Genomic DNA, 26,539 nt, shown 5'->3' on the forward strand with positions numbered 1-26,539 from the left:
GTATATTAAAGCACAGTCCTTGGGTCAAATGCAAAACATCGATACAAAGGTTTTCCAAAGGATCTTGAACCAGGATGTTATCGATGAGGCGTTGGTCGTATTAATTGTTTTACAAAATATTCCATTCTCCCTCGTTGAATGGCCTGAATTTCATGCTTTTTGTCGAGTACTAAATCCAGAATCAGAGGCCTATATTATCACTGCGCATACCTCAGTTCCCAAGTGTGGGTGCACTAAGGTGCATATACGTACGTACGAAGCACTTGAGTCAATCTCAATAGGTGATTCTTTCAGTTCTGTGTGTTCACTTCTTCTAAGTACATCATGTTCCAAAGCCGCGTCTATATAGACCTTCTCCTGAGCTGATTTGTAAGCTATCCCATGGGCCATGGGGTAAACCTGAGACCATTCTCTTACACATAACAGTTTCGGATTGATCGCTTCATTTGATGGCTTCATTGGAAAGCCAGCTTATCTGACACATCTCGATTGCATGAAGCAACCAACACTGGATCTCTTTTATAAATCGATTTGCAATCGAGATCCAGAAACCTGTGAAAAACCCATAGTAAAACATGACAAAACGATCAACAAGCGAACCGCTATCGTAAGTCAGCACTACCTCCCATATGCCACCTATTCGGCTCCTAGTCGACTCCTAATCAATCCTGGTCCTCTCAACGAAGCCTTCCACCCGGATCGTCACCTTGTTGGATCCAACGAAGTCCCGCAGGGCCTTGTTCGGGTTTGACTTTGTAAAGGCATCTGCAGGGTTGTCGTCACCGTGGATCCATCGGATCTCGTCAATCTCATGTCGCTCATATGACTGGCGAAGCGCCATGAGATCGATCATTAAGCGCTTTTCTTTGGTCGTTCCAAGCTTCGTGAGGCACTCATATAGCGAGTAGGAATCTGTGCAGACTACTACCGGCATCTCAGGCTGGCCGAGCCTCTTGGTAATCATGTTGACTGTACTGGCCAGGGTAAAACCTTGGTCGAAGCCAGTAGTGAGGCCATAAATCTCGGAGGCCAGTACACTACGTGTAATCCGCTTGCACTTAGACGAAGCCCAGTGCAAGATATTGCCGGTTATCGTGAATTGGCCTGATTCGGAAAAATCCTCATTTACCATGGCAATGAGGAAGCCAATTTGGGAGGTCAAGTCCCGGTTGTTGGCGAAGGAACCGTCGGTAAATATCATGATCTTGGCCTTGGTCAAATCAATCGGAACGAAGCAGAGACCTCTATCTGGGTTCTCGGCTTGCCATATGAGACGTTTATTCAACGCGTCATAATCTGCCTCAGATCGGTCTTTCTCCTGCAGCTGAGCGGCCACTGCCAAGTCGTACGCCGCTTCAGGTTGGCAGATTGAAGCTAAGTACGCACCGCGCGCGCGTTGTTCCACGTACTTTTGTGCGCGGTCTTCCTTGCCCACTGGCTTTATCTTTGCGGCTTGGCCCTTTTGGCGGAAATAGACCTTTTCATCTTGCAAAGTGATTCTAGCGCCATTGAATTCTATTGGCACTTGTTGGGATAGGCGTGTCTTAGGCTTCGCCTTGAAGCCAGCTTCTTGTAAAGCCACTTGTTCCTCTCCGGCAAAACTTTCTGTTGAGACAAGCAGGGTATCGTCCGTCTGCATACCGACAAGGCCAAAGTTCTCCTTCCCTTTAGTCGTCATGAGGAGGCACGGGTCGTACGTGGATGTCTCCATACCCAGCCGGTCCTTGTGATGGGATTGATATGTGTCAAACCAGTGTACACCGGCTTCAGGGATCCCGTACAAGGCACCTTCCACAAGGAGTAGCGAATCCGGTGGGTATTTATCTCTCATCTCGGCTGGCAGGTTGGCAACAATCAGGCGTTGTAGCTTACTTTTTGACTGTGTGTACGCCTGGGTAATATCACGCAGATCGACGACCATGCCCATGAGAATCAGCGTAGCGATGAGTGACACGACAAGGCGCTGGCTGGCGCGCTGAATCGTCGGCGCTTGTGTCAGTATGCCAGTTTTGCCCGCGTCGTTATAACCCTGTATGACGAGGCGTGACTTCTCGTACGGTTTCTCGTTCTTGCCTTTTATCTCATTGACCAACCGGGAGTTGAAGATTCGTACGCCTCTGAGATCCAAATCATCATGGTGCATTATCTTGAAAGTGCCACTCGCAATGAGACCATCGATCTCAGCCATTGCAGAGAGCTCAAATGGCGCGCCGTCCGCGGTTATCTTCCCTTCTCGGCGCAGCTTGACTGCTAGTTCTAGGTCGTCTTTTTCCTTCCTAGATAGGAACACCTCGACCTCATTGGTATAGGTCTTTGGTTTGTTCTTCGAACCTGGAGGTCGTCCTCGGCGGCGTGGCGCTGGCGGCATTACTGGTGCGTCAGGAACATGAATCCCTCTCGTCCTCAGGCGGCGATTCGGATTTGCCGCGCCGGCAGGCTCTCCTGATTCCACTTCTTGCAGCGCGCCGGCAGCAGCGTCGCATGAGGAGGATCCCCGAGCAAATGCTGGGCCACTTTTCCGGCCCGCCAGTAGGCCGTCGATTTTTCTACCTTCTTCCTCCTTTTGAGGAGGAAGATCAGTGCCTAGTAGGCGCCGAGTCGGAGACGACTCGATCTCGTCTCGCTGGTAACGTCGTACTGAAGTTGCACGGAAATCAGTGACACCGCTGGGTAGGTCCACAATCACATTGTAATCGTTAACTGAGATAACTTTGTGCGGGCCAGTCCATCCTTTACCTTCTCGCCAGACCTGCACGTCGGTTCCTGGTGCCAGGTTGAGCGTTTCCGTGACAATCGGGCCGTTCCTGGCCTTGAGAGCGTCATTGACTTTACGCGTGGCCATGGCGTTCCTTAAGTCGATCATGGCCTTCCTCATGGCCTGGGCGCGCTTTGCAGTCAATGCTGATGGTGGCGAGTCGTAAGTCATGCGAGGATAGGCACCAAAGACTAGTACGGTTGGTACTAATCCATCTGGTCCTACTGTGTCATTGACAGCCTTAACCGCCATCTGAAGTATGATCTCCTTGTCGACGCTTGCACCGAGTTCCGACAATATGATATTATAAGCGCGGCGCAGTGGTGTGTGGTACCGTTCGACCTTGCCAATAGCATTGTGAGCCTCGACTGGCACCTGGTGGCATTGGATTCCCATCATCTTGGCCTCAGTTCTAAATTCTACTGCAGCAAAATTCGTTCCTGCGTCGTGGGATATGACATCAGGGGGACCAAGATATGTGTCAATCCACGCTGCCCGGAGTGCTTCCCAGGTGTCCTTAGTTGACAGAGACTTCAAGAATTTCGCTGCTTGGAATGAGGTTGCCCAGTCAACGATGTGCAGTACTGGCTTGCCATCAAGATACATAACATCAACAACGATCTCGTAGTTGTACTCGCAGTCGTCATGCAACGTGAATTTGAACCGTTTGGGTGCTTGCCGGTTCATTTGGCAATGGTGGCAGAATTCTTCAATCTGCGCAAGCACCTTATAATCCACGTCAAGATGGCCTGCACGCTTTAAGACCTTGTGCAGCCTATCAACTGCAGGGTGACCAAACCGTCGATGTAACCGCCTCATCTCGACCTCAGTTAGAAACGCCTCTGGTGCATACTTCTCATCCAGGAAGAACCACGGGTGGCCTCGCTTGCGAATAACCGGTACGATAAGGTCTCCCTGGATCATCTCGTTGGTGAGGTTGTCAAACTTAACGCGTAGGCGATCCATATCTTTGAGGCAGAACAGGAAAGGCGTTGGTGAATCCATGGTGTTAAATTCTATGTCACCAAACTGCGATTCCACGGTAATCACCGCAGTCGAGATTATCGGGTTGCCCATGCCGAAGCGGACTGAGTACTCCCCTGCACGCGATCTATCGACCTTGGTGTGGGGATAGAGTCTCAGGAAGGCGGCAAGTTGTCCTTTACCAACGGTTGAGACAGTCGATGCTCCTGTATCTGGCATAATCCCATAAAAAGTCTCATTTTCATGGGGGTCGAGAAGAAACTGAGAGGCAGGTGCAGGGTAGTTATTTTCACCTTCTGATTGGTCAGGTGATTTAACTTCAAAATCGAGGTGAAATCCAGGCGGCTCTATGCCATTATTGCAGCCTGTTATCCGGTGGATAAAGGCACGATCTTGCAGTTGGTTGACCATAAAGTATGCGGTGGTCACGTCCTGCTTAACCTCCTCCTCGGTGGAATCGTCGTCTTCCTCTTCCGACGAGGTGCCTTCATATTCCTGCAAGAAGGTCTGGTAAGCGCGGGTTGACAGCTTCTTCCTTCCATCTACCTGTCGATAGCGGTCATATCGATCTCGCGCTTCGCGGCGTTCTTCTTCAGAATGCTTCCATGAGTGGCAGTTCTCTCGATGACAAATAAAACACCTTCCATTGCTTTTCCTGAGTTGTTTGGCATCGTCACGGTTCTTGCGTCGATATTCTTGACGTGATATAGGACTGTTGTTACGATTTGTGCGTCCCATAAACTTCCTGTCCGTATAGAACACTTGAGGATTATTGACTTCATCTACCACGTACTGGCTTGCCAACTCCTTCCGCTGCACTACACCTGCCCTGGCACGCAGCTTAGAAATAATTGTCTGGAAGCTGCTTGTTGGTTCACTGAGAGCCTCGCCCATTTCTGGTGTAGATTGGCACGCTCTTGTGATGGCGGCAATAAGGTGTTCATCACCAGCATATGCTGATCCTAATGCTCGCTGGCATAAATGAAGTTTATCAACCATGAGATCTACGACCTCAACCCACGATTTGCTGGGATTGCTTTGGCGCTCTCCAGCAAGAGTGACTGTGGTCCACTCCTGGTAGTAATCTGTCTGGTTGTTGGGCGTGTCAAAGTATGCTTTTATCGCGTTGTATGCTTGAGCGAAGGAAGCACCTGGCTTGATGTGGTGCATGTGGTACGCCCCTGCACGTCCAGATAGCATCTCAGGGAAGACTTCCCAACATTGACTAATCGAGATGCTAGAGAGCTTGCACGCTCTCAAGAATGCGCGTACTTTGTCGTCCAAGATGTCGTACCGATCTCCAGAGTAAGTAAGCTTTTTATCCCATATCTTGACGAACGTGAGCATTGACTTCGAATCAATATGCTCACATCCAACTTCCCTAGGTGGTAGCATAGTCCAATCGTCCCACTTCTCCGATGACATTGAGATCTCGGGCGCCGGGGGTGCTATGGTATAGCGCGGTGTCTGCCTGCGCCAGTCGTCCTCAAGTTTAGAGCGGTATGGGTAAGTATAAGCAGGTCCAGGCAAGCTTAAGTGGTCATGAGGTCTACTAGGCTTGTCATTTTGAGCATGATTTTTTGGCTGTTGATCATGATCTTGAGATGCCTGCTTTGGTGTCTCTACCAACGGTTGCTTACCCTTTTCGTAGTCCTCTCTGCCATCCTCAATCAAGGAGGCTATTACCTCTGGTTCCTCTTCTTCACTGCCATTTTTGGTGGCGAGTTGAGGGAACTGACCCTTGGCCATCTTCGACCGTGAGTCAAAGGCTTTGGCGGCAGCAATCTCATGCGGCCACTCAGGCATCCTAGTCATCTGCACTAAGTCATCTAGTGCCTTTGCAATCGTCTTTTTCCTGCCAATATAATCAACAAAGATGCCTCGGTCCATTAGCATGTCCTTGATCTTTTTCTGGATGTGTACGCTAAGCCGTTTGAAGTCATCATGGGTCCAGTTACCGAAGTAATCAAGAAGCCACATGAAGATCTCATAATCAACATATTGATTACACGCGGCATAGTACAAGGCACTTATTGCACGAGTAGATAATGCTATCTCGTTGTCGCCAGGTCAACTCCTTATCCCATAGCGCCATGTTAACCAACTTGCGTCCGGTCTCGTTGTTGAATCCAATCTCAGTCATCCATCTGTCGTCAGGGAAGTTGCTTTCTGGTACTATTTGGTAAATGCTTAGGGAGACTCTTCCATCTCCTGGAGGTGAATCTTGGTATTGATGTTCGCCAGTGTTATCCTGGTCATTATCCGATGGGGTGGTGTTTTCGTTAACCATGACTGGTCTTGTTGATATTGTGAAACTTTCAACAAGGTGTCACGTTTTTCTCGATGATTGTTTTTGTTGTTGGCTTATGTACGTGCCAACGACGTGTCTCACGATAGGGCGGTAGCTCTAGAATGTTGTTATAATAACAACCTATCCCAGGCCACAGGTTCTCTAGATCTCGCTCAGAGATGAGGAAGCCTTTTAGCAAAGACTCGATTCGTCAACAGGTTGACGGCGTCAAATCTCCCTCTTCCACTGGACTTGGTTTCTTACACTAAGAAGCTCAAATCCTGGAATCCGGTTCTATTCTGTAGCCACAGGTGACTATCGATATAGAATTCAGAGACCTTGCCAATCTGTCTTAGTTTTGCAACCAAGACTGATCAGTGTGGGTGCACTAAGGTGCATATACGTACGTACGAAGCACTTGAGTCAATCTCAATAGGTGATTCTTTCAGTTCTGTGTGTTCACTTCTTCTAAGTACATCATGTTCCAAAGCCGCGTCTATATAGACCTTCTCCTGAGCTGATTTGTAAGCTATCCCATGGGCCATGGGGTAAACCTGAGACCATTCTCTTACACATAACAGTTTCGGATTGATCGCTTCATTTGATGGCTTCATTGGAAAGCCAGCTTATCTGACACATCTCGATTGCATGAAGCAACCAACACCAAGAGAATTAAACAATCCTGGCAAGCTCAAAAGGATATTGTACAGAAAAAACTCCAATCCGCATCATCAAGTATCCATCTTTCACTTGATATCTGGACATCGCCAAATCGGATTCTCTTTCTCGGAATCTGTGCTCACTTTGTTGAACAAAGTCAAGAAAGGCTTTGCAAGGGTCTCCTTGCTCTTCGGACTGTAGGAAACCATAGTGGAGATGAGCAGTTCGCCACTCTTCTTCCAGTTCTGAAAGACTACGGTATCCAGCAAAAGGTTGGGTCAATTGTTTGTGATAATCACACTGCAAATGATAAGCTTTGTCGCGTACTAGGAAAGTATCTTCAGGAAGAAGGAATTAAATGGGATCCTACATATCGTCGCATCTTCTGTATTGGCCATGTTATCAACTTGGCTGTGCAAGCATTTCTATTTCAAAATATACTGGAAATAGAACAATTAAGTTCATGGGATGAAATAGAAGTCACGGAAGCCACGGAAGACGAGGAGCTGCAAAGACAGGTCACTATTTATAAAATAGGGCCACTAGGGAAACTCCATAATATAGTGACGCACATTCGTTGTTCAGCTGGCCGAACCAAAGAGTTTAAAGATCTTGCAGGGAGGTTGATTCCACTTGATAACCGTACCAGGTGGAATAGCTGGTATCATATACTCTATGTGGTGCTTCAGTTTGATGGTGCTATTGATACTTATACGAAAAGGCACTTTGCCATACTTGAGATAGAGTATCTGTCCCCATTAGATTGGGAGAGGCTCCATAGAACTAGCAAGTTCCTGAGTCTCTTTAATCACGCAACTCTTAAAACCCAAGAAGATCAAGCTACAATTGACAATGTGCTTTTTGTGATGGATATCATCATTAAGCATTTCGAGAAAGCTCTTGTAAGTGTTAGCAATCACTATTCGGAAGTATATGATGAGTCATTCTGAGTTATTACAGATTGAATTTGCATCAGATAGGGAATTCTGTGCTCGGATTCAGAATGGGTAGGATATCTTTAATAAATACTACAGCAAGTCAGATGAATCACCCCTTTATGCTGCGGCTCTCATTCTTCATCCTACTCATCAAATAAAATATATTTAGGCGAACTGGAGAAAGACCTGGCAAAAGCCTGCACTGCTGAAGGTTAAAAAGCTTTAGGAGGAGTATCGGCAAAAGGCTCCTACTTATATGGTTGTACAATCGTATGAGCGGAATACTCAAGATCTTGATGATTTTGATCAGATTGCACATGATCTAGGGAAGTTTGCTCGGCCAGCAAGTCAAGATGAATATGAAGATTACAACTCTGAGTCTCCATATGAGATCCGCACGAGTGCTTTGACATGGTGGTGTCAGGATTAATAGCAGAAGCGTTGGCCAAGGTTGTCATACATGGCGATTGATATCCTATCGATTCCAGCGATGAGCGATGAACCAGAACGAGTGTTCTTAGGGGCCCGTCGTACAATCTCATGGGAAAGGGCTCAACTATCAGCAGAAAACATTGAGAGGATAGAGTGCTTAAAAAACTGGCACAAGAGTGGGATTGCAGAGGAAAAATACTAGTTTATTCTTAACATCTATTTGATCGAAGTCCCTAGCCGTAATGCCAAGAAATCATCGATGAATCATCGATAATTTATCGTTATCGCTCATCGATAACGATTATTTATCGGCACCTTATCGATTAATCGATGACAAGCCTGCACTAGTTTATATGACACATTTATCAAGCACAGCAAGTAACCCACATTCTGCTATAAAATGATCGATGTGGATCATCTCCTATTTTATGGCAGGCCGGCCTCCTACTTCTGATTATAGCCCTACTATACACCGCCTTTTGTGTCGGCAGCCGAAGAATAGGCTATCATCTCAGAGGATGTCTAATACTCAGGACAAGTGGATCTCCTCTTGGGAACAATAGAGCAATCACGACTCAGACTTTGTTGTCCTAACAATGCCAAAAAGAAAGGCCTTTCTATTTTCGCAACTCGAATGATGAAATCAGTAAAGGTCTATTTCCGGCTGACAGCTCAGCTCTAGGAGCTAAATCAGTGACCGCGGACGTATGGAGGGAGAGACGGCCACGGGGAATGTATCGAGAATTGAGCTCAATTCCGGTTCCAAAGTACATATAAGAGAGCCATTTATGGTATGGAAGACAGACCTCAGGGAACTTAATACGTACAATATTACTAGTCATGTTGTAAGCTACTATTCAGAAGTAGCCTAACCCTAACCCAGCAATCCGACAAGACGGCGAAAACATACACAGTGATTGGCTAATTCACCGTCTCGGCTACCCACTATGATTGTCCGGCCCCACTAAGGGTGCGCTAAGCGATGGGACACTAGCACGACACATCCAAAATATACTCGGTAGCCTATACATAGTATACCATAGTCCCTTGTGGAAAGTCACCTTCTTATGGCGAGGGATTTCAGTAAGTTGGACTACATGATCTAGCTAAAGCTAAGAACTTTTCAAATCGAAACTCCAGTAGGAAAAACTTTACTGGTTGGGACAACCTGGCAGGGGAGTTTCAAAATGTTAAGATTCTAGAGGAAGATCTGGTTGCCGAGGATTATGAGCAGTAGTAGAAATATCAGTTGTACGCTCCCCTTTGGGGATTGTAATATCTTGTTGGAGCGTTCTCAACGTTCTTGTCCTTTCTGCTTGTTATCTAGGAAACTATCTAAGGAGTGAGGTGTTCTATCCCGTACGGATAAATATCGGCCCGAAGGCTATAATCTTTACACAAAAGAACATGTCAATAGCCTCACGATATTGATGAACCTTTAAATCACTAACCTAACCACCTACTATCAATTGATACTCGCCAGACTTTGCTGATGATAACTCACCTGCCCTACTGGTTCAGTCCTATGTCGATTTGTCAATCTTTCGTCTGCTATCTGGTGTTGCCGCCAGCGAGGCAGCCAGCTACGTCGGGCGCTAATGTGAGAAGTACTCTTGGTAAATTGCTACTCAGGGAAGAGGTTCATAAAACTACATCGAGAATGGACGCGTGGGAGGTCCGGTGTATTAGAGTATCAGAGGGATGGGTTATTGCTTTTGGGGATTATAACTACAACGACAAAGAAGAAACGATAAAGATATAGCGTATGGGCTAGAGAGGTTTTTGAATCTGGTACAGCTTTTCATTTCGAAATGAGACTATGACCACAGTGTATGCAATAGAAAGCAGATAGCGTATTGGAGCCCTTTAGGCTTAGTGCCTCCAGGCGTAATGAATTTACTACTACTACTACTAGTATACCACAAGGACCCGCATAATCCGAGTATAGTTAGGGATATACTAGTCTTGTACGTGAATAGATGCTTCTATACGCTATCTACTCGACAATGCTAATGATCTAGGTACGCTAGGAATGAAATGGAAATCATAGTGGATGTTATGAGCTGACCTTATGTTGATATGATTTAGGTGAAGCCCTCACTAGAAAATCTGTATCGTTTTTATTCACTTCTACGCCCAGTATGCTGGAGCGCAACCTGGAGCTCGAAGTCATTTCCAGATGGCAAAGGTTCATTCTGATTAACTGATCTGCCCCTTAACAAGACTTCATAACTTGACACTCATATGGTGTATACAATTATACAGATATCCAGCGCCGAACCCAGCCCAGCATGAGCGTTCCCTTTTTCTATATAAACTTATATAAATGACGAAATCTTGTGTCCTTTTCTCTTTCTCTCCTCATGTTACGTTTTCTATTCAAGTATGCCCTTATAGTGAGCATTAGGCGGGACTATACCATAATAAAGAATAATAATGCAATGAGAATAATAGCTATGAATAGGTGATATAGGGGTTGCTCTAGACAGTATTAACTATGCATGGCTTTGGCAAAATTGTGCTAGGCGCTAACCTTAGACCAGTAGGAATGAATTACTAGATTCCGCTAAATAGCTACTAATTATCCCTGGTGAGCTAGATGGTGTAGATGGCTTGTTACCATTCCTAATCTAGATAAAGTTGCCTCAGCTATGGAACGGGATAACTTTCCCGTGCACTAGCGCACATGGGAATAACTACGCCTCATTATCCACACCCCCTAGTTCTTAGGATCAGTCATAGATTCATAATATTAGGAATTTACCATTACTAGCTCAGTCAGTCTATCAGATAAGACAGTTAGCCTTTAGGTCACAGACTAAAACAAATACGGTGGAAATTCCCGCGGCCTGTCTAAGTCATGTCCACGATTATTCGCTGGTTCAGGTAGGACGCTACTTCACATACACCAAATACTATTCGTTAGCATGTTAAAAGCTCGACTCCATCTTTAACCTGGATGTACTAAGTCGAGCCCGTATTTTCGAGCCCCTATTTCCGTCTTAAAATCAGAACGTACTATGGTATCTTGAGTAATGTTAGTAAACTTCACCGAATATCATTCCTTTAATGGATAAGGATGAATTTGATGTTTATATACACGCACCGATTAATAATTCCTGATATGATCCCTTTTACGTATTAGACGATACTCCTATTCAGTCTGTGACCTGTAATTCAAATCGATGATTTCACCACATACCTAGCACACCATGACAGCAGTCAATACTTCCATGTCCATCAGATCGCTGTTGAACCCGCAGCAAGAAGATGCAGATATCAAGGGGCGACGACACCCTTTTGACTCCTCGATTCGACGCTTGCAAATCAACATTACCAAGGACACGCAGGCTGGTCGTCGGCATCAACTCCCGCCAAAGACACATCACGGCAGTCATGAGCAAAGATATCTCACAAAGATCGGCGGTAGCAACAAGGAACTACAACGAAAAGCATCAGTAGGGAGGCACAAATATGAAGATTCTAACTTGGTCTTCAGCGCCTACTCCACCTCAACCACAATAAGTGGACATCGAAGACCACCTCGGCCAAGATACACGCGTGAAGAAATGCATTTCATCTGGTACCACCGTGTAGATCTTGAGAAAGAATGGCCAGATTGCATAGCGGCCTTCAACGAACACTTTTGCAGCCAGGGGCACACAAAGCGAAACATACCGGGAATCCAATGCAAATTCTACCGTTTTATTAACGCTCAGAAATGCCCCACGGTGCAGAAGCCGCAACGTTCCAAGAACAGAATTTTACCCGAACATGGTGTTGTTGACTGGTGTCGCGTTTCGTATCCCTGGATGAAAGCTGAGGGTGGGGGTAGTTAATTAGTGTTGGCTTTGCTGTGACTGACTTGGTTCCTATTCCTATTCCATGTTGAGTCTTCCTATTGATATTGCATATCTAATTCCAAATGGGCAAATACCTTGAATCCGACGATAACAATTCTCATCTTCCTGCCCTCCACGTGCTGATATGTGTTCAACTCCTGAAGGAATGCCGCAGGCTAGCATTTCTCCGCCTTTATTTCGAACCCGACTTGATATCAAACATGTCGATTGCTAGCTTTCAGGCTGACCCTGGCATCCGTGAACTCTCTTCTGTTCGAGGAATTCGTAGGGTGGAAATTGGAACTGCTGTTTTCGAGCCACTAGACCATTACGACTTCATCAAATTGCTCAAAGGAAAGATAGAGTCCGGAAGTAATACGTAGGACACGTGATATGATACGAAAGTGTAGGATGATCAGTGACCTAGAGATTCATACTTACCAAGCGCAGCATGGAAGCATCACATTACAGATTCTTTACAGCTGTCGCTCTTGATAATTTATCTACTTACATGGCTCGAAGTATAAAAACTTTTGTGTAGATGTGACTTAAATTCGAGGCTATTCCGGAGATGACAAGACGATGTGCCCCCCCACCCGCTCCCCGAAAAATATACCAATAAAAGACATCCTTCAGCTCTCTGAACTTTCTAGCACGAACGTAGGATAAAATGCTACGTACTGTATGATGTCGCTGCACAAGACTATCCGCTGCTTCGTAGCGGCAACAGCAGGTTCGAATGTTTTATTGGAACGACATTGGCTTCCCAATGTCCAATGGTATGAGAATTGTTCAGAAACGTTGGCCACTGAAAATCGCTTAGGCCCTGGCCTGCGGTCGCAAGGCATAAGATCGGACCGGAAGAAGTTTGTATTTCTTCGGAAACCCCCCTTGTATCTCCGATGTGACCAAGGTCATCCCCGACTCTTTAAATTTTTCTCGAAACTTCCGGTCCGATCTCGTTACGCTGCTGTCCAAGTCGTCATACATATCATTTCCGGCGGGATCCGACGATATATTCTCTTTAATGATCATAATTCCAGTCTCCGTCAATGCAGCCCGACAGCGCACGAGATACTCGGTCAGTTGTGTATCTGTAATATGACCAATACACACCATTGACACCAAATTAGGTCATATTTCTTCGTAGGATACCAGTTTTCCAAGCCTGTGACATAGATATCTCCAACCGATCCATGTTCGTTTAACGGCGCTTGCCGTAGAAGAGAAGCAAAATTCTCTACTGGCTCTACCGCATCCACGACTTCACAAACCTGCTGGAGAAGACCACTGGTCACACGTCCTATACCTGCGCCACAATCTACACCGAGCTTGAATCTTTTCTGAGTCATAGTACTTGGTACTAATCGACGAACCTTGGCTAAGAAATTCGCCGAACCGCGCAGATCAATACGTGAATACCATGAGAAGCTACCAAGGTCACCTAGCATGGCATTAACCGTTGCTGGGGTCTTATTCCAATATCTCATAGACGAAGTGTGGTCTATATTAGCGTCGACAGGAGTGCGATTGGCAACATAATCGCTCCTTGACTCGTCCTTGCTCGGAGATGCAGACATGCTTGTTCTTAACCGATAAGCAATTGTGAGCCGGAAAGGGTAGCAGGAGCGAGTTTTCGAAAACCGACGCTTGTAGCGTAATAACGTAATGAATTCAGGTAAAATAATCCTTCGAGGGATAGTCAGATAGCCGTCAACTTAGAGTCAATATACCAGTGGCCATGAAGTACGTTCTTTGGAGCAACTCTGCAACTTGTTAGCGAAAAACAGACTGCTACTTCGGCAGGCGACTTGTTTAGAAAAGTGAGCTTACTAAGAAAAGTTGAGCTGGCTGCTACAATGGAACATTTATTGTCAGGTTGTCTGATGATAAAAGATAGTATTAGTACGGAGTTAGACTCTAATGTTGAGTCGACCCGAGCTAGCCATTCTGTGTGTGATTAGAAGTATGGATGGATCTCTTTCCCTGTCGCACAGAAGCAAATCTTTTTCCGTCCCGTTATCATTGATATTTGTTAGAACGCTTTTCCGCTAAACCTAATTTAGTCAAGTATCACCAACTTTGCAATTTTTTCTTGGAAACTCAAACGTAATACCGTTTCACCAAAAAGGACGCCCTTAAAGGGATTCTTGTAATTTTGTGGTATTTGCAAACCGTTCCATAGTTCTACTTGTGCATTCTGTTGGAACCAAAATCAACTGCTTTTGTGAAGTAATCTAAATCTCAACGTACTGAAACTCATGCACTTCTCTATAGCCTCTTGTTGGCGCTGTTCTCGCTTCTTTTGCCGGATTTGAGCCTTTTCAACCTTTTGAAGCTCTTTAGCTTGCTTTCTAAGCTGCTGCTGAAGCTTTGTCATCTTTACGAGCTTGCTCTTGCGCGGCATTCTCGTCTTTTTGAAGTTGAAGATCTCGAGCTTGCTGAACCTTTGAAGGGCTAAAAAAGATAGCACCACCTTCATTTTCTGCAGGCAAATCTAATAATAATGTTCTTTTCTTGGCCTGGCGTTTATTAATATTGGAAATACCTCTTTGTAAGCCCTCAACCTGGGCTTTGAGCAAGATATTCTCTGTCGAAAGATGAAGCATGGTATCATGAAGCTGATGAGCTTTTTCTTCATAAACATTACTAACGGCGTCCTTCACAAGCTTTGAAATACGTCGCCAATCTTCTGCTTTGATAATTGAAGCCGATGATTCACTTGATGATGGCAGGATTTCAGGTTTTTGAGTAAAACGCTGTATAGCGAGTTCCGGATTGAAAGGATAAAAGCCAGTATTTTTGAAGGCTGAGTTGATATTGTCGCTTGTAAAAGCTATTTTCCAGCTAGCCCAAAAAAGCCGAAAAAAGTCCCGTTTGCTGAGCCGGGTCAATCCTTGACAATCATCCAAAAATCGTCTCAATTCCTTGGTATAAGCCTTGGAAAGAGGAGCAAATAAAGCAACGTCAAGAGGCTGTAAAGTACGAGTTGCATGAGCCGGGAATATTGCCAATAATATCCTATTCCTATCACAGTATTCAATAAACCTCATATTGACGTGGGAGCCATGGCCATCGAGGATTAAGAGGCGCCATCCCCGGCTAGCTTGAGATTTTGTCTCTTTATCAAAAACATCCACCAACCATTGATATCCGAGCTCATGATTAGTCCATCCTGAATCAGAGGCTGTAAAAGACATCTTTGCTCTTTAGGATTAAAATCTTGGAGCCAAGAATCCTGGATATTGCCTGATTTTGCCATATAGATTAAGCTAGGTGGTATAGCGGTTCCATTGGCACAAATACAAGCAATTGTGGTTATCCATTCCCGATTCCCATCCTGAAGATGCTGCTTGAGTCCTCCATGCTCATATTTGCGCCGAGAAAAGATTCTCTTCTCTTTTGTGGTTATCCCAAGCATGAAGCCCTTTTCGTCCATATTGTAAATTTGCTCTGGGGAAAGGTTATATTGCGTAATTTTCCGGCCAATAAGCTCAAAATATAATGCATGTTTCCATGCCAAATCTGCCTTTCTCCTATCCGTATCTAGGCCTGTGGAAAAGCGAGAAATGACCTGATCTGAATGAGCCTTTATCCAACGGCTAGCCAACTTTTCCCAGGCTCTTTACCCTATATATCCCTCGCAAAGTTGGCTAACATTGAATTCGTAGGTGGCAGGCCTCTCTCGGTAAGTTGATTTATCCATTTTATAAGCGCCTTTGATTGCTCGTTGTTCAGTAATTGTTGATTGTTGTATTGTGCTTTTTTTGAGCCCGTAACACCGCGAAAGCGTTTCGAGAAATTTGAAGGATCAACACCATAAGTTCTTGTAAAGAATCTGACCGTAAGGTCACGTGACACTAGTCGTTCCGAGACTAGCTATAGCTTCAACCCCTGAGTTGTAGGTAAAAAAAACGATTTTCGAGTTGATAGGCGACTTCCTTATAATTATTTATATCAAACAGTCGGAGGCTCAAAATCCTCAACCCTCTCTACCACCTAGCTCCCAGGAGTGCAGCCTTTGACGCGTCTCAACGCGCCCGGCAACACCATGGCGCGTAAAGGCCCTGGTACAGACGGCCCTCTACAGACAGCCCTTCTGGAATCCACGTCTGCAGCCACAACAAGAGCTTCTGAAGGACAGAAGATCTTCAGCCCCATAGCTGTATTCCTTGATAAACACCGCAGCTAAACCACCGGCCTTGCTCCTCACCTACTGAGAGCCCTCACCACTCTAAACGATGACCTCGCCTCGGTAGCCCAACAACATTTCAACACTTATATTAGCGGTATCTTGACGACCTCCATTCTACCTGCCCTGTCTCCTTCCCCTTCCTCTTCCCCCACCCTAAATCCCTTACCCCCTTCACCCCCTCCCTCACATCCCCCCTCAGGTCTTAACCAGTCAACTTATGCTACTATTACCCAATATACCCCAGTCAAATTAACTCCCACCACTCACCCTAAAGCCTCCATCAAAAAGCCTATACCTCTGGTAAAACAACCCCTTCCTAACATCCAGCTCTTCGTACGCCTCCCAGCTGACCATGCAGCCAGAAAAATGGAAGCCTACGCTATCTACTCTAGCCTATGATCTCAACTAAACTTAAATAGTGCAGCACTAAAAGAAGTCCAAGCTACAAAGACTGGCTTTGCACTATGCCCCTCATCTCCAGAAGCCCTCCCAGTCCTTGAGGCCTAAAAAGAGACTATCTCTGCATTCTTTGTTAACTGCCAGATAGAACGCAGCTCCCGATGGGTCTCGTACCGAGTCACCAACGTGCCAAGGAAAATTGGCCAAATCTTAGATGGTCAATACTCTCTAATCCCTGTCAATCCTACACTACTATCCTTAGAAATTAGCGAAACTACAGGGCTCAAGCCTATATCTATTAGCGAGACCACTACGAGCGCTGCCAACCCTGATACTCTCTCCTCAAGCTGGTTTGTCAACTTCCCAGAAGGCACGAAATCACCACTGCCTATCCAGCTACGTCTTTTTGGCACTATCACCAATGCTCGTCACCTCTCTAAAAAAACAACAGTTATTCAATGCACACGATGCTGGAAATGGCATAATGCACGATCCTGTGCACGCCCCTCTCGATGCCGACTATGCGGCTCCTCAGAGCATACTGAAGAGGGCCATGTCAACCGCTGCACAGCCCCAGAGCCTCATCAATGCCCTCCTAGATGTATACACTGCCATGGACTACATCTAGCTGATTTCGCAGAATGCCTTCTGCACCCTAAAGGCAATACTAAACATACTAAAGCTCAACAAACAGAGATCCGCAAATCCTGCGCTATAAACCTCGCAAAAGCTCGAACTAAAAGAGGATGTAGCTCTCAGCTCTCTATAGGCACACAAGAAACACCTATGGCATTAGATGAGATGCCATCACAGCCTTTAATCCATAAGATTATCTCTCCTTTCCGTTCAGTAACCCCCCCACCTCGCGCCCCAACTGAAGATCCTCCCATTACAGCTCGTGCAGTCCGTTTTACAACCCCTCAACCACAAAACCGGTTCGCCTCTCTTCTTGAATAGGAGTTATGATCTATCACTATCCAACTCAAAAGGCGCATCTCAAAATCCTACAGTTGAATGTAGAGCACGCGCCAGACGCACATGAAATAGCCCTCACATTGGCATACACTAGCGACATCAATATTATCCTAATCCAAGAACCATATACATTCAAAGACCTCAGCCGACAGATCACAAAAAAACATCCATCATATGAATGCTTCTCCCCAACTGATAGCTGGGCAATAAGTGGCCGACCACGAGTCCTCACCTATGTCCGAAAGAAGAAAGGCATCCGGACCTCCCAGCTGCGCCCCTTTACAACTGACACTAAAGAAGCCTCGGATCTCCTGTTCCTTCAGATTTTTTCGCCCACAGGAAAGTCTGCTCTGATAGTTAACATCTATAATGCCCCAGCAGGCTGCAGCAGAGCAGGTGAAGCCGCGAAAGCTCTCACAACCCTGCCAGAGGCGTATTTCCCTCAAACAACGATACTTGCAGGCGATCTCAACCTACTACACAACAGATGGCAACCCTCGCTACAACGCAGCCCTACAACTTTTGCAGAGCCGTTTATCAACTGGCTGGATCTCCAGGGTCTAGTACTCATTTCCGACATAGACTGTCCCACACATGAAAGGGGTAACGTGTTAGACCTCAGTTTCGCCTCAAGCCCTCTGGCACTCGCAGGAGCCAAAGCTAGCATAGCGAGCCACTTAGATGCTACCTCTGATCATCAACCACTAATTACCACTGTTCCATGGGATCAGAGATACAAGGAAACAGCTCAGAAACTGAGATTTGACACACTAGACCACACCTCCTTCCTCTCGCTCCTCGCCTCTAATCTCGCTGGCACCGAGAGCTCAGCCGCAACAGAAGAAGATCTTGATGCCCTTGCTGAAAAACTAACATCTGCAATTCAATGAGCATATAGAGGCTCTGCTAAGAGGACCATGACACAAGGCATAGGATAACCATGGTGGAACAAAGACTGCAAGAAAGCTTTACACAATTACTGCTTAGGCCTCTGCTCAAAGACAGACTTCCGCAGGATAACTAGATGGTCTCAACGACAATTTTGGCGAGAGAAGCTCTCTACGGTAACACAAATGAAGGATGTTTTTAACATGAGCAAATGGCATAAGTCTACAGGCATCTTCCGAAGCCCTCCACTAAAAGATCCACTAAGGCCCAACAGCCTCCCAGCAGTTACTGTACACGAGAAACGAGACGTACTAGTCCGCAATCTTCTCCAGAACTCGGCAGAGGCAGGAGACATACCTCTGGACTCCCCAGCAGTGCCTCCCACTAGTCTCTACTTCCCAGATATATCGATGCTACAAGTGGAGGAGTCAGTACTTCAGGCAGGAAACACAGCCCCTGGCGCAGATGAAATCCCAACCTGCATACTCAAAGTAGCATGGCCTCTGATCAAAGATAAGGTACTAATGCTATATCAAGGGTGCCTAAAGATTGGTTATCATCCTAAATGCTTTTGACACGCAATCTTAGCAATCATCCAGAAACCAAAAAAGACTGATTGGTCTTCACCTAGATCATACAGACTAATCGCTCTCCTATCAGTACTTGGCAAAGGACTGGAGCGCTTAGTGGCACAGAATATGGCATGGATCTCTATACACCATAAAGTATTAGCAAGGCAACAATTTGGGGCTCTCCCACTAAGATCTGCAACTGACCTGACCACATGCCTAACACATGATGTTAAACAAGCACTAAATCAAGGCATGACTGCCTCACTCCTTACCCTAGATATCAAAGGCGCCTTTGATTCCGTACTTCCTGGCAGACTAATCCACAGACTACGTGAGCAGGGCTGGCCAACCAATCTCGTTCTCTGGATTGCCTCCTTCACTACTGGAAGATCAGTTCAGATCCGACTCGATGGAGAGATCGGCCCCTCAACAAACATTACCTGCGGTCTTCCACAAGGATCCCCAGTATCTGGCATTCTATTCATGCTCTACATAGCGCCTCTATTCCGTCTAGGAAACCCAAGGAACAGATTTGGTTACGCGGACGACGCAGCCAACCTAGCGATCTCAACTTCTCTTGCTACTAATTGCGAAGCCTTATCAGACTCACTTCAAGAAGCTCTTAATTGGGGCGCTGCAGAGGGCATTACATTTGCACCAGATAAATACGAGCTTCTTCACTTCTCCCAACATAAAGCAGACCAGGACCCAACCCGCACACCTTCAGTGAAAGCTAGATCTATTACAATATCAGAAAACACTAAACGGCTATATCTACAATGGCTAGGAATCCTCTTTGACAAAAAGCTAACGTTCAAATGGCACGTTAGAGAAACAGCATCTAAAGCCCTTACTATGGCCAACGCTCTTCGCTCTCTAGGGAATACTGTTCAAGGAGTTAAACCTGATTTACTACAGCAGGCTGTATCAGCCTGTGTACTCCATAAAGCATACTATGGCGCAGAAACCTGGTGGCCAGGACGTACTCGCCCTGGACCTTCCCAGATTTCAAACCGAGTTGGAGAACATCTTGAGAAACTAACTAAAGTAATACTAACAGGCGCAAGAGCAGTCCTTCCAGTCTTCCGCACAACCCTAAAGCCAGTCCTTTATCGAGAGTCTAGATTCTCTCCACCAGAAATCGAACTAGATCGAATAGCCCTCCTTGCAACTGTCCGCCTACGGCGTCTCGACCCTTATCACCCACTTCGAAGACGCGCAGAACAGATCGCTAGTAATGGCCAACAAATCAGCCGATTTGCCCGCCGTACACTGGCCCTCCCAAACTCTGAACAGATAAACCCTCTCCAATACGCTCCCTGGCACCCTCGCGAGCCTCGTGGGAATGCTCAAGCTCGAATAGGAGCTCCCATGGGACGCACTAAGGAACAGGCAGCGGCTAATTTCATGGCTTTTCAACGTACCATCCCTAGCTCAGATATTGTAATCTTTTCAGATGGATCTAGGCTAGCAGACGGACGTGCAGGGGGTGGCTATATTAGACTTTAAGCACACCATCAGTTCCTCCGCTCCTCACTCTCATACGGACACGGGAAAGAGGTCTTCAACGCAGAAGCAGAAGCAGCTCTAGCTGGCGCTCAAGCAGCAATAGCGTACCCAACAGCTCAATTTGCTACCAACCTATGGATCTGCCTTGACAACCTGGAAGTTGCCATACGCCTTCTATCTCCCTCTACAGGATCTTCCCAAGAAATCTTTGAATCCTTCCACACCCTTGCAGCCGCCTGGCCACTTCGCAAAAGGCTTCCTCACACCAAAAGCGGATCTATCCAAATCCGATGGGTCCCTGGACACGTCAAAATCCCTGAGAACGAAGCGGCTGATCTCGCTGCCAAAGAGGGAGCTGCTTCAATCCCTCCTGCTCCTCACAAATCCTCATACGCCTCGCTAAAGAGATACGCCAAGACTCAATCCCTATCCGCTGCTCAGTCACAATGGGAGAAGGTGGCACCACAGAGCTATCAAGATCTAGAAATAACCACTTCCCCTAAGCGCCCTGGGGAGCTTCAACTCAACCGACTTGACCTCGGCCATGTTATTGCGGCCCGTACTGGTCACGGAGACTTTGCAGACTACCATGAACGCTTCAACCATGATGATGCTTATCTTCTCTGCCGATGCGGAGCACGAAAAGCACCTCTGCACTTCTTCTTCTGTCATATAGCTAAGAGACGAGCCCCTCGGCCTCCTGGGCCCCCTTCTGAGGTCATCTCTTTTCTCTTAGGCACTGCTAAAGGAGCACAAAAGCTAGCCACATGGCTAGCAGAGACCCACTTCTTTGAGGATATCTGCCCTCGCCAACCTCTCCTTAGCACCTAGCTAAGACAGTCCTACTCTTCCTTTATATTTCTCCTCCTTCTTTCTTTCTTTCTCTTCTCTTCTTTCTTTCCCTCTCTGCAAAACTTACTGTTCAGTTATAATAGTGGTGGAGTAATAGGTCATGGAGTGTAGGCGGACCATTGCAGCTGGCAAATACCTAAAACCCACTCAAAGTGGACCTTCCTGTAAGACCACGGCAGCTATGGAAATGCGCCAAAGAGTCTCTTATTTGTACATAAATCTGATAGGACCCGAAACCCGAGGCTTACCCCTCGGCGGCCTATGTCCCAGCAGGGATCGGTGGGAAGCGTGCGAGTCACGAACCACGGCCGTTAAATATACACACACACACACACACATCGGTCATACGGGAGTTAGATTGGTTGGCGTAAGTTAGTTAACTAACTAGCTTGCTTTAGGCATTCATGTAATCTCGGCGTTTAACATCTTCTTGCCCCACTGCCAAGTCCCCAAGTCTGAATTGACTGGGTCACTGGGAGACAAGTCATCACTTTATCTTATCCAACGAATGAGAAATGAGACTCCGGTCACCACAGTTAAATGTATATTTTGGCCATGATGCATGGATTAAGCGCCAAAGGGAAGACACTTGATTGGAAATTTAGTTTCTACGTCACATCTCATCACACAAATAGCGGCTACCAACTCTTTTGGTAACGACTCGGGCAATCTGGAAATGCATGAATATATAGTTCCTCTTGTTTGTGAAGCGATTCTTAAGAATAGTCTACTACCACCAATTATTCTTTGCACGATATATACTCCAGTTAAAGCCAAATCTAGCTATCTCTTATCAAGATCGCATGCACAATGCCATCCAACAAAGATCGTCTGTACGTTGGTCTCTACGCGCGTGGAGGTAATCCCACCATGCCAGGCAAAGAAGACACGTGAGTTCATGATATAGGAACTTTTCGCATACAAATGTCAATGTCTCTTCTAAATTAGGTACCACTGGGCCTTGATAGTGGGACCAAAAGTTGAAGCAGAAGATGGCATAGGTGTTCGTTACCACGCCAAGGAGAGGCCAAAGTTGGGAGGCGGATCGGAATGGTTTTTCGAGGAGAGGGAGTGTCCACTCGCTCCTACCAGCATGTTGCTTGTTCGTATCGTGATTGGAAAGATTGAGGATGGAAATCGCTTAGTTCAAATTCTGCGGAATACGCCGATTCGGCAAGGTCAGCCAGGTTGGAACTGTGTCGGTTGGGTAAAAGAAGCTTTGGAGAAGCTTAGAGTTGATCCCAAGGCTCTAGGTACGAGCATCGTTGAATGGGAAAAGGTGCGCGGCGAGGCAATGAATTATTGCCAACGCAAGAAAGATCAGCACCGTTTTGACGGCCAGGGCAACTTTGATATGAGAAAGGTTCCAACATATGACTTGATGGAGCGAAAGGAGATCATTGTATAAGTTACGTTACATGCCGTGATTATTCAAATGTCTCCAAAATGTTTTTGACGCAATCGTTCCATCGCAAGCTCTTCAGGCATTGGCTGTAAGAACTTATCTATCTCGCTGACCCAAAAAGAATTCTGTGGGTTGACCTGATGGGCAGAAGTGTATTCCCAATATGATGGATACCAACCAGCAGTTTCCCAATCAATGATACCAACAATATTATCCCCACGCACAAGAATATTAAGGCTGCTAAGATCGCCATGAGTAAATACTAAAGGCCAAGTCTTGTTTTGCAGCTTTATAAGTTCTTGAATCTCAGGGTCAAGACTTGAATCAAAATCCATGCCCATGCGTATATGCCTATGGAAGTCTTGAATAGTATCAAAGGGACCAAAACGTAAGGAGTGCCCTGGGACACGGCAGTCAAAAAGTGATCCACCATCAATAGAAGCAACTCCCACCCCTTTAGGAGGCGGGAGGTCGCGCATCTCACGGATCAATTTTCCTAGTTGCGAAAGAAGTTTCGTCTTTGACTCTTCACTTCGTTTGATCCATCCATTGCCGATTATGTCTCCCTTAATTCTTTCCATCACAATGTATGTCCGCTTAGAATAGGTAAAAGCGCATAAGACTCTGGGTACTGGAAGAGATGTATGTTGCGATAGGAAATGCATTGTTGATGCTTCGGATAAATGTACGCGGCGCCCGTACTTGACACATAATCTGTCCGTTAACATGAGGACGTTCCCCTCCCGAGGCCGAATACGCTTGAGGACTTTGATCGCTAAAAGTGTTGAATACCGATACAGAACATTGTCATTGATCGGTTTGGATGTGGCAGGCAAAGACGTGGATGGCGAGGGGGAAGACCATTTTTCACTTGACATATTTGATAGGTGAAAAATGTTGAAGCGGATATTTTGTTCTTAGTTTTCAGAAGATACTCAGCATAAGGGGATCTGGGAAATCTAAGTGACCGAAAGATATCATGGGTAATGAGAGGTGAGAGGTGAGTGGTGACTCAAACTTCACGATGGTTGCGATGGAGCGGGATCTCCTCATGGTACAGAGTGGGGCAAATGTTAAGCCGACCGCCGTGGTATTGGTAGCAAGCCTATTTATTTCCCATTGAAACCCGTTACTAGTACGCGATTCGCTGCCGACGCTTCGCAACCCGCATATCGTTTGACGGTTACGTATCACGTGGTAATCGGTCCAGTATTATTTCGAACCACCTTCCGGCATTTCTAAAAATCCGAACCTGAGCCCATCAAGTTTCCCAATCATCCTCCTCTGATAAGCAACACCATGAATGCACTTCCGATCGAGCTCTTGGAAATGGTCGCAAGTTACTTTGAGGATATAGATTTCTTTAATATTCGCTTGGTCAGCAGACATCTTCAAGGACAGCTACTACCTTATTTTAGCAGACGGTATTTTCGTGTGCGACACCATATGCTTAGCCGACATAGTCTAGAAACCCTTCAGGACATCACCAACCATCCAGTCTTTTGCCCATCGCTGCATCGGCTCGTAATTACCCCATATCATCTGTCAGATCACCATCTGGTCACGATGCAGGTCTCAAAGGGCGTCACGATATCTGAAGAGAGATATCTGGAACTTTTGGCTGAACAGAATTACCTCAAAAAAACTGGGTATTATGCTGCATCTCTTGCGAAAGTCTTGTCCAAATCAAGAAACTGCAAAACCATAGCGATTAACGATGACTGGGACCACCAAACGTGGGGTTTGGGTTGGTTCAAAGAACAGACTGGTATTTATCCATCCTCAATTTTGGAAACCGAGGAGAGTTTGCAATTTTTGACTGAAATGATTCCTATTATTTTCACGGCCGTGACCACTAGTCGTACTACCCTCCAACGGTTTAATCTGGACGTGAGACGAGGAAATTTTTTACCGAAGCCAAGCATGTTGCAAATCCCCGAGGCCTCTATAACCAACAAAGCTTTTCTATCCGCGTTACACACTCTGGGATTATTCTTGGATACCCCGACTGAGGCGGACGTGGCAGCATGGGCAACTGATCTAGGGCGATTCATCATGCACTTCGACCGCCTAGAAGAGCTTTCCTTGGAGTTTGACTACCGTATGGAGGCACGGTATCTGAAGGCGCTACATGAAAACATTCGTCTGGAGAAACTCTGTGCCCTTCGAATCAGTGCGCTTGAGGGCGGGGAAGAGGAATTGGATCTCATCCTCGTCTCATATAAGGCAACTCTCCGAGAAGTCATCCTAGATACCATCAGCCTACCTAGTTTAGAATCATGGAGACGGCTTCTTAAGCGGATACGAGATCACCTCTCTTTAACATACCTGGAGCTGTCGAATTGCTCTGTAGATGACGCCTATGCTGTTATTCTACAAGACACAACGCCGCCCGTCGACGATAGCAGCGATCATACTATTATAGCCGAAGGGGAAGAGATGATGGGTCATCTCAGCGAGAATCTAATTCTAAGGCCATTATATGAGCATAACTAGGGGCACGTCTTCATATTAGAAATGCGGTGTTGGTTTCTCTTATCAGCTAGGCTACAGTGCTGTAATTTAGTCTTGTTTTGATATCTGAACGATGATCGATGCTGATTATTGGAATAGGTTCCCCTGTATTTCCCTGTCTTGCATCTCGAATTTGGGGTTCTACTTACAGCTAGGCGCCTCTTCAATTGTTAGGCCTGCATTTCGAAAGTGCCCTTTTGCACTTCCGGCCCTTTCACCTACTTTCTCAACACACCAATCGAGGAAGCTATCAAACCCTTGATCCGGGTTATCCTCATAATATTGCCAATGACGCCGGATAAAGGCCTTCAACTCAGCAAAGAACTCCTCAATCGGATTGAGATCAGGAGAATATGGGGGTAAGTATACCAATTTGACACCAGCTCTTGAGCACATATCTTCTAGCTTGTCGGAATGATGGAAGGAGGCGTTATCCATAATAATAACTGACTTTGGCTCTGGCCATTTTCCACAGTGATGAAGTAGTTCCTCAATAAAATCCTCAAAGAACGAGGCATCAGTTGAGCCTTTGAATATGCGACACATGATGATTCCATCTTGAGCATAGGCTGGAAGGATCTGATACCGCTGATCACGATTGAACTGAGCCACTTGGGATGGTGATGTACCAAGAGGAGACCAGCCTGTCCTTCTGAAACCTGCCCTCTTATCACATCCTGACTCGTCTACATATACTAGGTGATATGACTGAAAGTCGGATATTAAATGTAGATAGCCATCGCGTAGCTCGGGATTCCGCTGCCTTGCTTTTCGTTTCGAAGTCTTCTTAGACCAACCTTCACGTTTCAGAGCACGACTTATGCTCCATTCATTCACCCTTTTACCGAACTCGTCCCAAATGAATACGATCATCTCATCAAGGTATAATTGAGGCTTTTCAAGGAGATGATCGCAAAGAGCTTTAATCATCACTGGTGGAAGACTTCGTGGGCGTCCCTTTTTGTTTGGAGGAGCCGTCGTGGTACCAAATAAGTGCAAGTTGGTCCTGTGCCTGCTTACTGTGCTCGGATCGCATTTAGCAGCATCCGCAATCTCGGATGTGGTGAGCTCATTACTCATCAGCATACCATGAATGAATTCTCGCGTTGAGGGTGGCAAATTTGGGGCCATCTTGGTAGCAATCAATGCCACTAAAGGCTAATCTACATGATCTTCCGGGAGATCTTCCGGGAGGGTCTTACCTTATAAGTAACCACGTGGAATACGGCATAGGTAATTACCGATACACGTAAATTAGTGCTATGAGTCATCGCGTATTCCGTACTAGTCGATACAGAGATGTGAGACAGGGGCTTCGGAATAATTACA

The 26,539-nt window shown here is 46.1% G+C and overlaps 12 protein-coding genes across 12 annotated transcripts, besides 13 other annotated features; 7 read left to right on the forward strand and 5 right to left on the reverse strand.

The window, feature by feature from the left end:
- Window positions 1-307: part of a mobile genetic element that runs on past the window's edge.
- A 351-nt stretch (window positions 308-658) lies between these two features.
- Window positions 659-6,029, reverse strand: TSTA_108200 (uncharacterized protein; the record flags this gene model as incomplete). The annotated part of the gene is made up of 2 exons (XM_002488343.1): window positions 659-5,768; window positions 5,845-6,029. The coding sequence occupies 2 exons, from the start codon at window positions 6,027-6,029 to the stop codon at window positions 659-661; spliced, it is 5,295 nt and encodes a 1,764-aa protein (XP_002488388.1).
- Window positions 716-2,422: a mobile genetic element.
- A 536-nt stretch (window positions 6,030-6,565) lies between the features above and the next one.
- TSTA_108210 (uncharacterized protein) lies at window positions 6,566-8,057 on the forward strand (the record flags this gene model as incomplete). Its single annotated transcript, XM_002488344.1, has 4 exons — window positions 6,566-6,577; window positions 6,740-6,961; window positions 7,004-7,591; window positions 7,854-8,057. 4 exons carry the CDS (start codon window positions 6,566-6,568, stop codon window positions 8,055-8,057), a joined length of 1,026 nt encoding a protein of 341 aa, XP_002488389.1.
- Window positions 6,686-7,585: a mobile genetic element.
- Window positions 7,626-8,249: a mobile genetic element.
- A 3,022-nt stretch (window positions 8,250-11,271) lies between these two features.
- On the forward strand, window positions 11,272-12,007 carry TSTA_108220 (uncharacterized protein; the record flags this gene model as incomplete). The annotated part of the gene is made up of 1 exon (XM_002488345.1): window positions 11,272-12,007. One exon carries the CDS (start codon window positions 11,272-11,274, stop codon window positions 11,896-11,898), a length of 627 nt encoding a protein of 208 aa, XP_002488390.1. The 3' UTR covers window positions 11,899-12,007.
- A 713-nt stretch (window positions 12,008-12,720) lies between these two features.
- On the reverse strand, window positions 12,721-13,481 carry TSTA_108230 (uncharacterized protein; the record flags this gene model as incomplete). The annotated part of the gene is made up of 2 exons (XM_002488346.1): window positions 12,721-12,995; window positions 13,025-13,481. The coding sequence occupies 2 exons, from the start codon at window positions 13,479-13,481 to the stop codon at window positions 12,721-12,723; spliced, it is 732 nt and encodes a 243-aa protein (XP_002488391.1).
- Window positions 13,482-14,255: 774 nt separating this feature from the next.
- Window positions 14,256-15,340, reverse strand: TSTA_108240 (uncharacterized protein; the record flags this gene model as incomplete). Its single annotated transcript, XM_002488347.1, has 2 exons — window positions 14,256-15,088; window positions 15,208-15,340. The coding sequence occupies 2 exons, from the start codon at window positions 15,338-15,340 to the stop codon at window positions 14,256-14,258; spliced, it is 966 nt and encodes a 321-aa protein (XP_002488392.1).
- Window positions 14,589-15,110: a mobile genetic element.
- Window positions 15,107-15,508: a mobile genetic element.
- Window positions 15,509-15,534: 26 nt separating this feature from the next.
- Window positions 15,535-15,729: a mobile genetic element.
- A 488-nt stretch (window positions 15,730-16,217) lies between these two features.
- Window positions 16,218-16,293: a sequence feature (C-rich).
- A 623-nt stretch (window positions 16,294-16,916) lies between these two features.
- Window positions 16,917-18,360, forward strand: TSTA_108250 (uncharacterized protein; the record flags this gene model as incomplete). Its single annotated transcript, XM_002488348.1, has 2 exons — window positions 16,917-17,096; window positions 17,485-18,360. The coding sequence occupies 2 exons, from the start codon at window positions 16,917-16,919 to the stop codon at window positions 18,358-18,360; spliced, it is 1,056 nt and encodes a 351-aa protein (XP_002488393.1).
- Window positions 17,563-21,042: a mobile genetic element.
- TSTA_108260 (uncharacterized protein) lies at window positions 18,562-19,017 on the forward strand (the record flags this gene model as incomplete). Its single annotated transcript, XM_002488349.1, has 2 exons — window positions 18,562-18,876; window positions 18,999-19,017. Coding segments are annotated over 2 exons (334 nt in total), but the record flags the coding sequence as incomplete, so codon positions are not given.
- On the forward strand, window positions 19,183-21,270 carry TSTA_108270 (reverse transcriptase, putative; the record flags this gene model as incomplete). Its single annotated transcript, XM_002488350.1, has 2 exons — window positions 19,183-20,373; window positions 20,452-21,270. The coding sequence occupies 2 exons, from the start codon at window positions 19,183-19,185 to the stop codon at window positions 21,268-21,270; spliced, it is 2,010 nt and encodes a 669-aa protein (XP_002488395.1).
- Window positions 21,271-21,304: 34 nt separating this feature from the next.
- Window positions 21,305-21,345: a microsatellite.
- A 609-nt stretch (window positions 21,346-21,954) lies between these two features.
- TSTA_108280 (uncharacterized protein) lies at window positions 21,955-22,699 on the forward strand (the record flags this gene model as incomplete). Its single annotated transcript, XM_002488351.1, has 2 exons — window positions 21,955-22,181; window positions 22,240-22,699. The coding sequence occupies exons 1-2, from the start codon at window positions 22,102-22,104 to the stop codon at window positions 22,697-22,699; spliced, it is 540 nt and encodes a 179-aa protein (XP_002488396.1). The 5' UTR covers window positions 21,955-22,101.
- A 23-nt stretch (window positions 22,700-22,722) lies between these two features.
- Window positions 22,723-23,709, reverse strand: TSTA_108290 (uncharacterized protein; the record flags this gene model as incomplete). Its single annotated transcript, XM_002488352.1, has 2 exons — window positions 22,810-23,709; window positions 22,723-22,782 (listed from the first exon to the last, which is right to left on the reverse strand). Exons 1-2 carry the CDS (start codon window positions 23,572-23,574, stop codon window positions 22,723-22,725), a joined length of 825 nt encoding a protein of 274 aa, XP_002488397.1. The 5' UTR covers window positions 23,575-23,709.
- A 286-nt stretch (window positions 23,710-23,995) lies between these two features.
- On the forward strand, window positions 23,996-25,303 carry TSTA_108300 (uncharacterized protein; the record flags this gene model as incomplete). Its single annotated transcript, XM_002488353.1, has 2 exons — window positions 23,996-24,120; window positions 24,160-25,303. The coding sequence occupies 2 exons, from the start codon at window positions 23,996-23,998 to the stop codon at window positions 25,190-25,192; spliced, it is 1,158 nt and encodes a 385-aa protein (XP_002488398.1). The 3' UTR covers window positions 25,193-25,303.
- Window positions 25,304-25,351: 48 nt separating this feature from the next.
- TSTA_108310 (uncharacterized protein) lies at window positions 25,352-26,481 on the reverse strand (the record flags this gene model as incomplete). Its single annotated transcript, XM_002488354.1, has 2 exons — window positions 25,352-26,368; window positions 26,413-26,481. 2 exons carry the CDS (start codon window positions 26,479-26,481, stop codon window positions 25,352-25,354), a joined length of 1,086 nt encoding a protein of 361 aa, XP_002488399.1.
- Window positions 25,370-26,341: a mobile genetic element.
- Window positions 25,382-25,741: a mobile genetic element.
- Window positions 25,505-26,278: a mobile genetic element.
- Window positions 26,482-26,539: the final 58 nt, after the last annotated feature.

Source organism: Talaromyces stipitatus, genomic scaffold (genome assembly GCF_000003125.1).
Source record: "Talaromyces stipitatus ATCC 10500 scf_1105507295491 genomic scaffold, whole genome shotgun sequence".
NCBI lineage: Eukaryota > Fungi > Ascomycota > Eurotiomycetes > Eurotiales > Trichocomaceae > Talaromyces > Talaromyces stipitatus.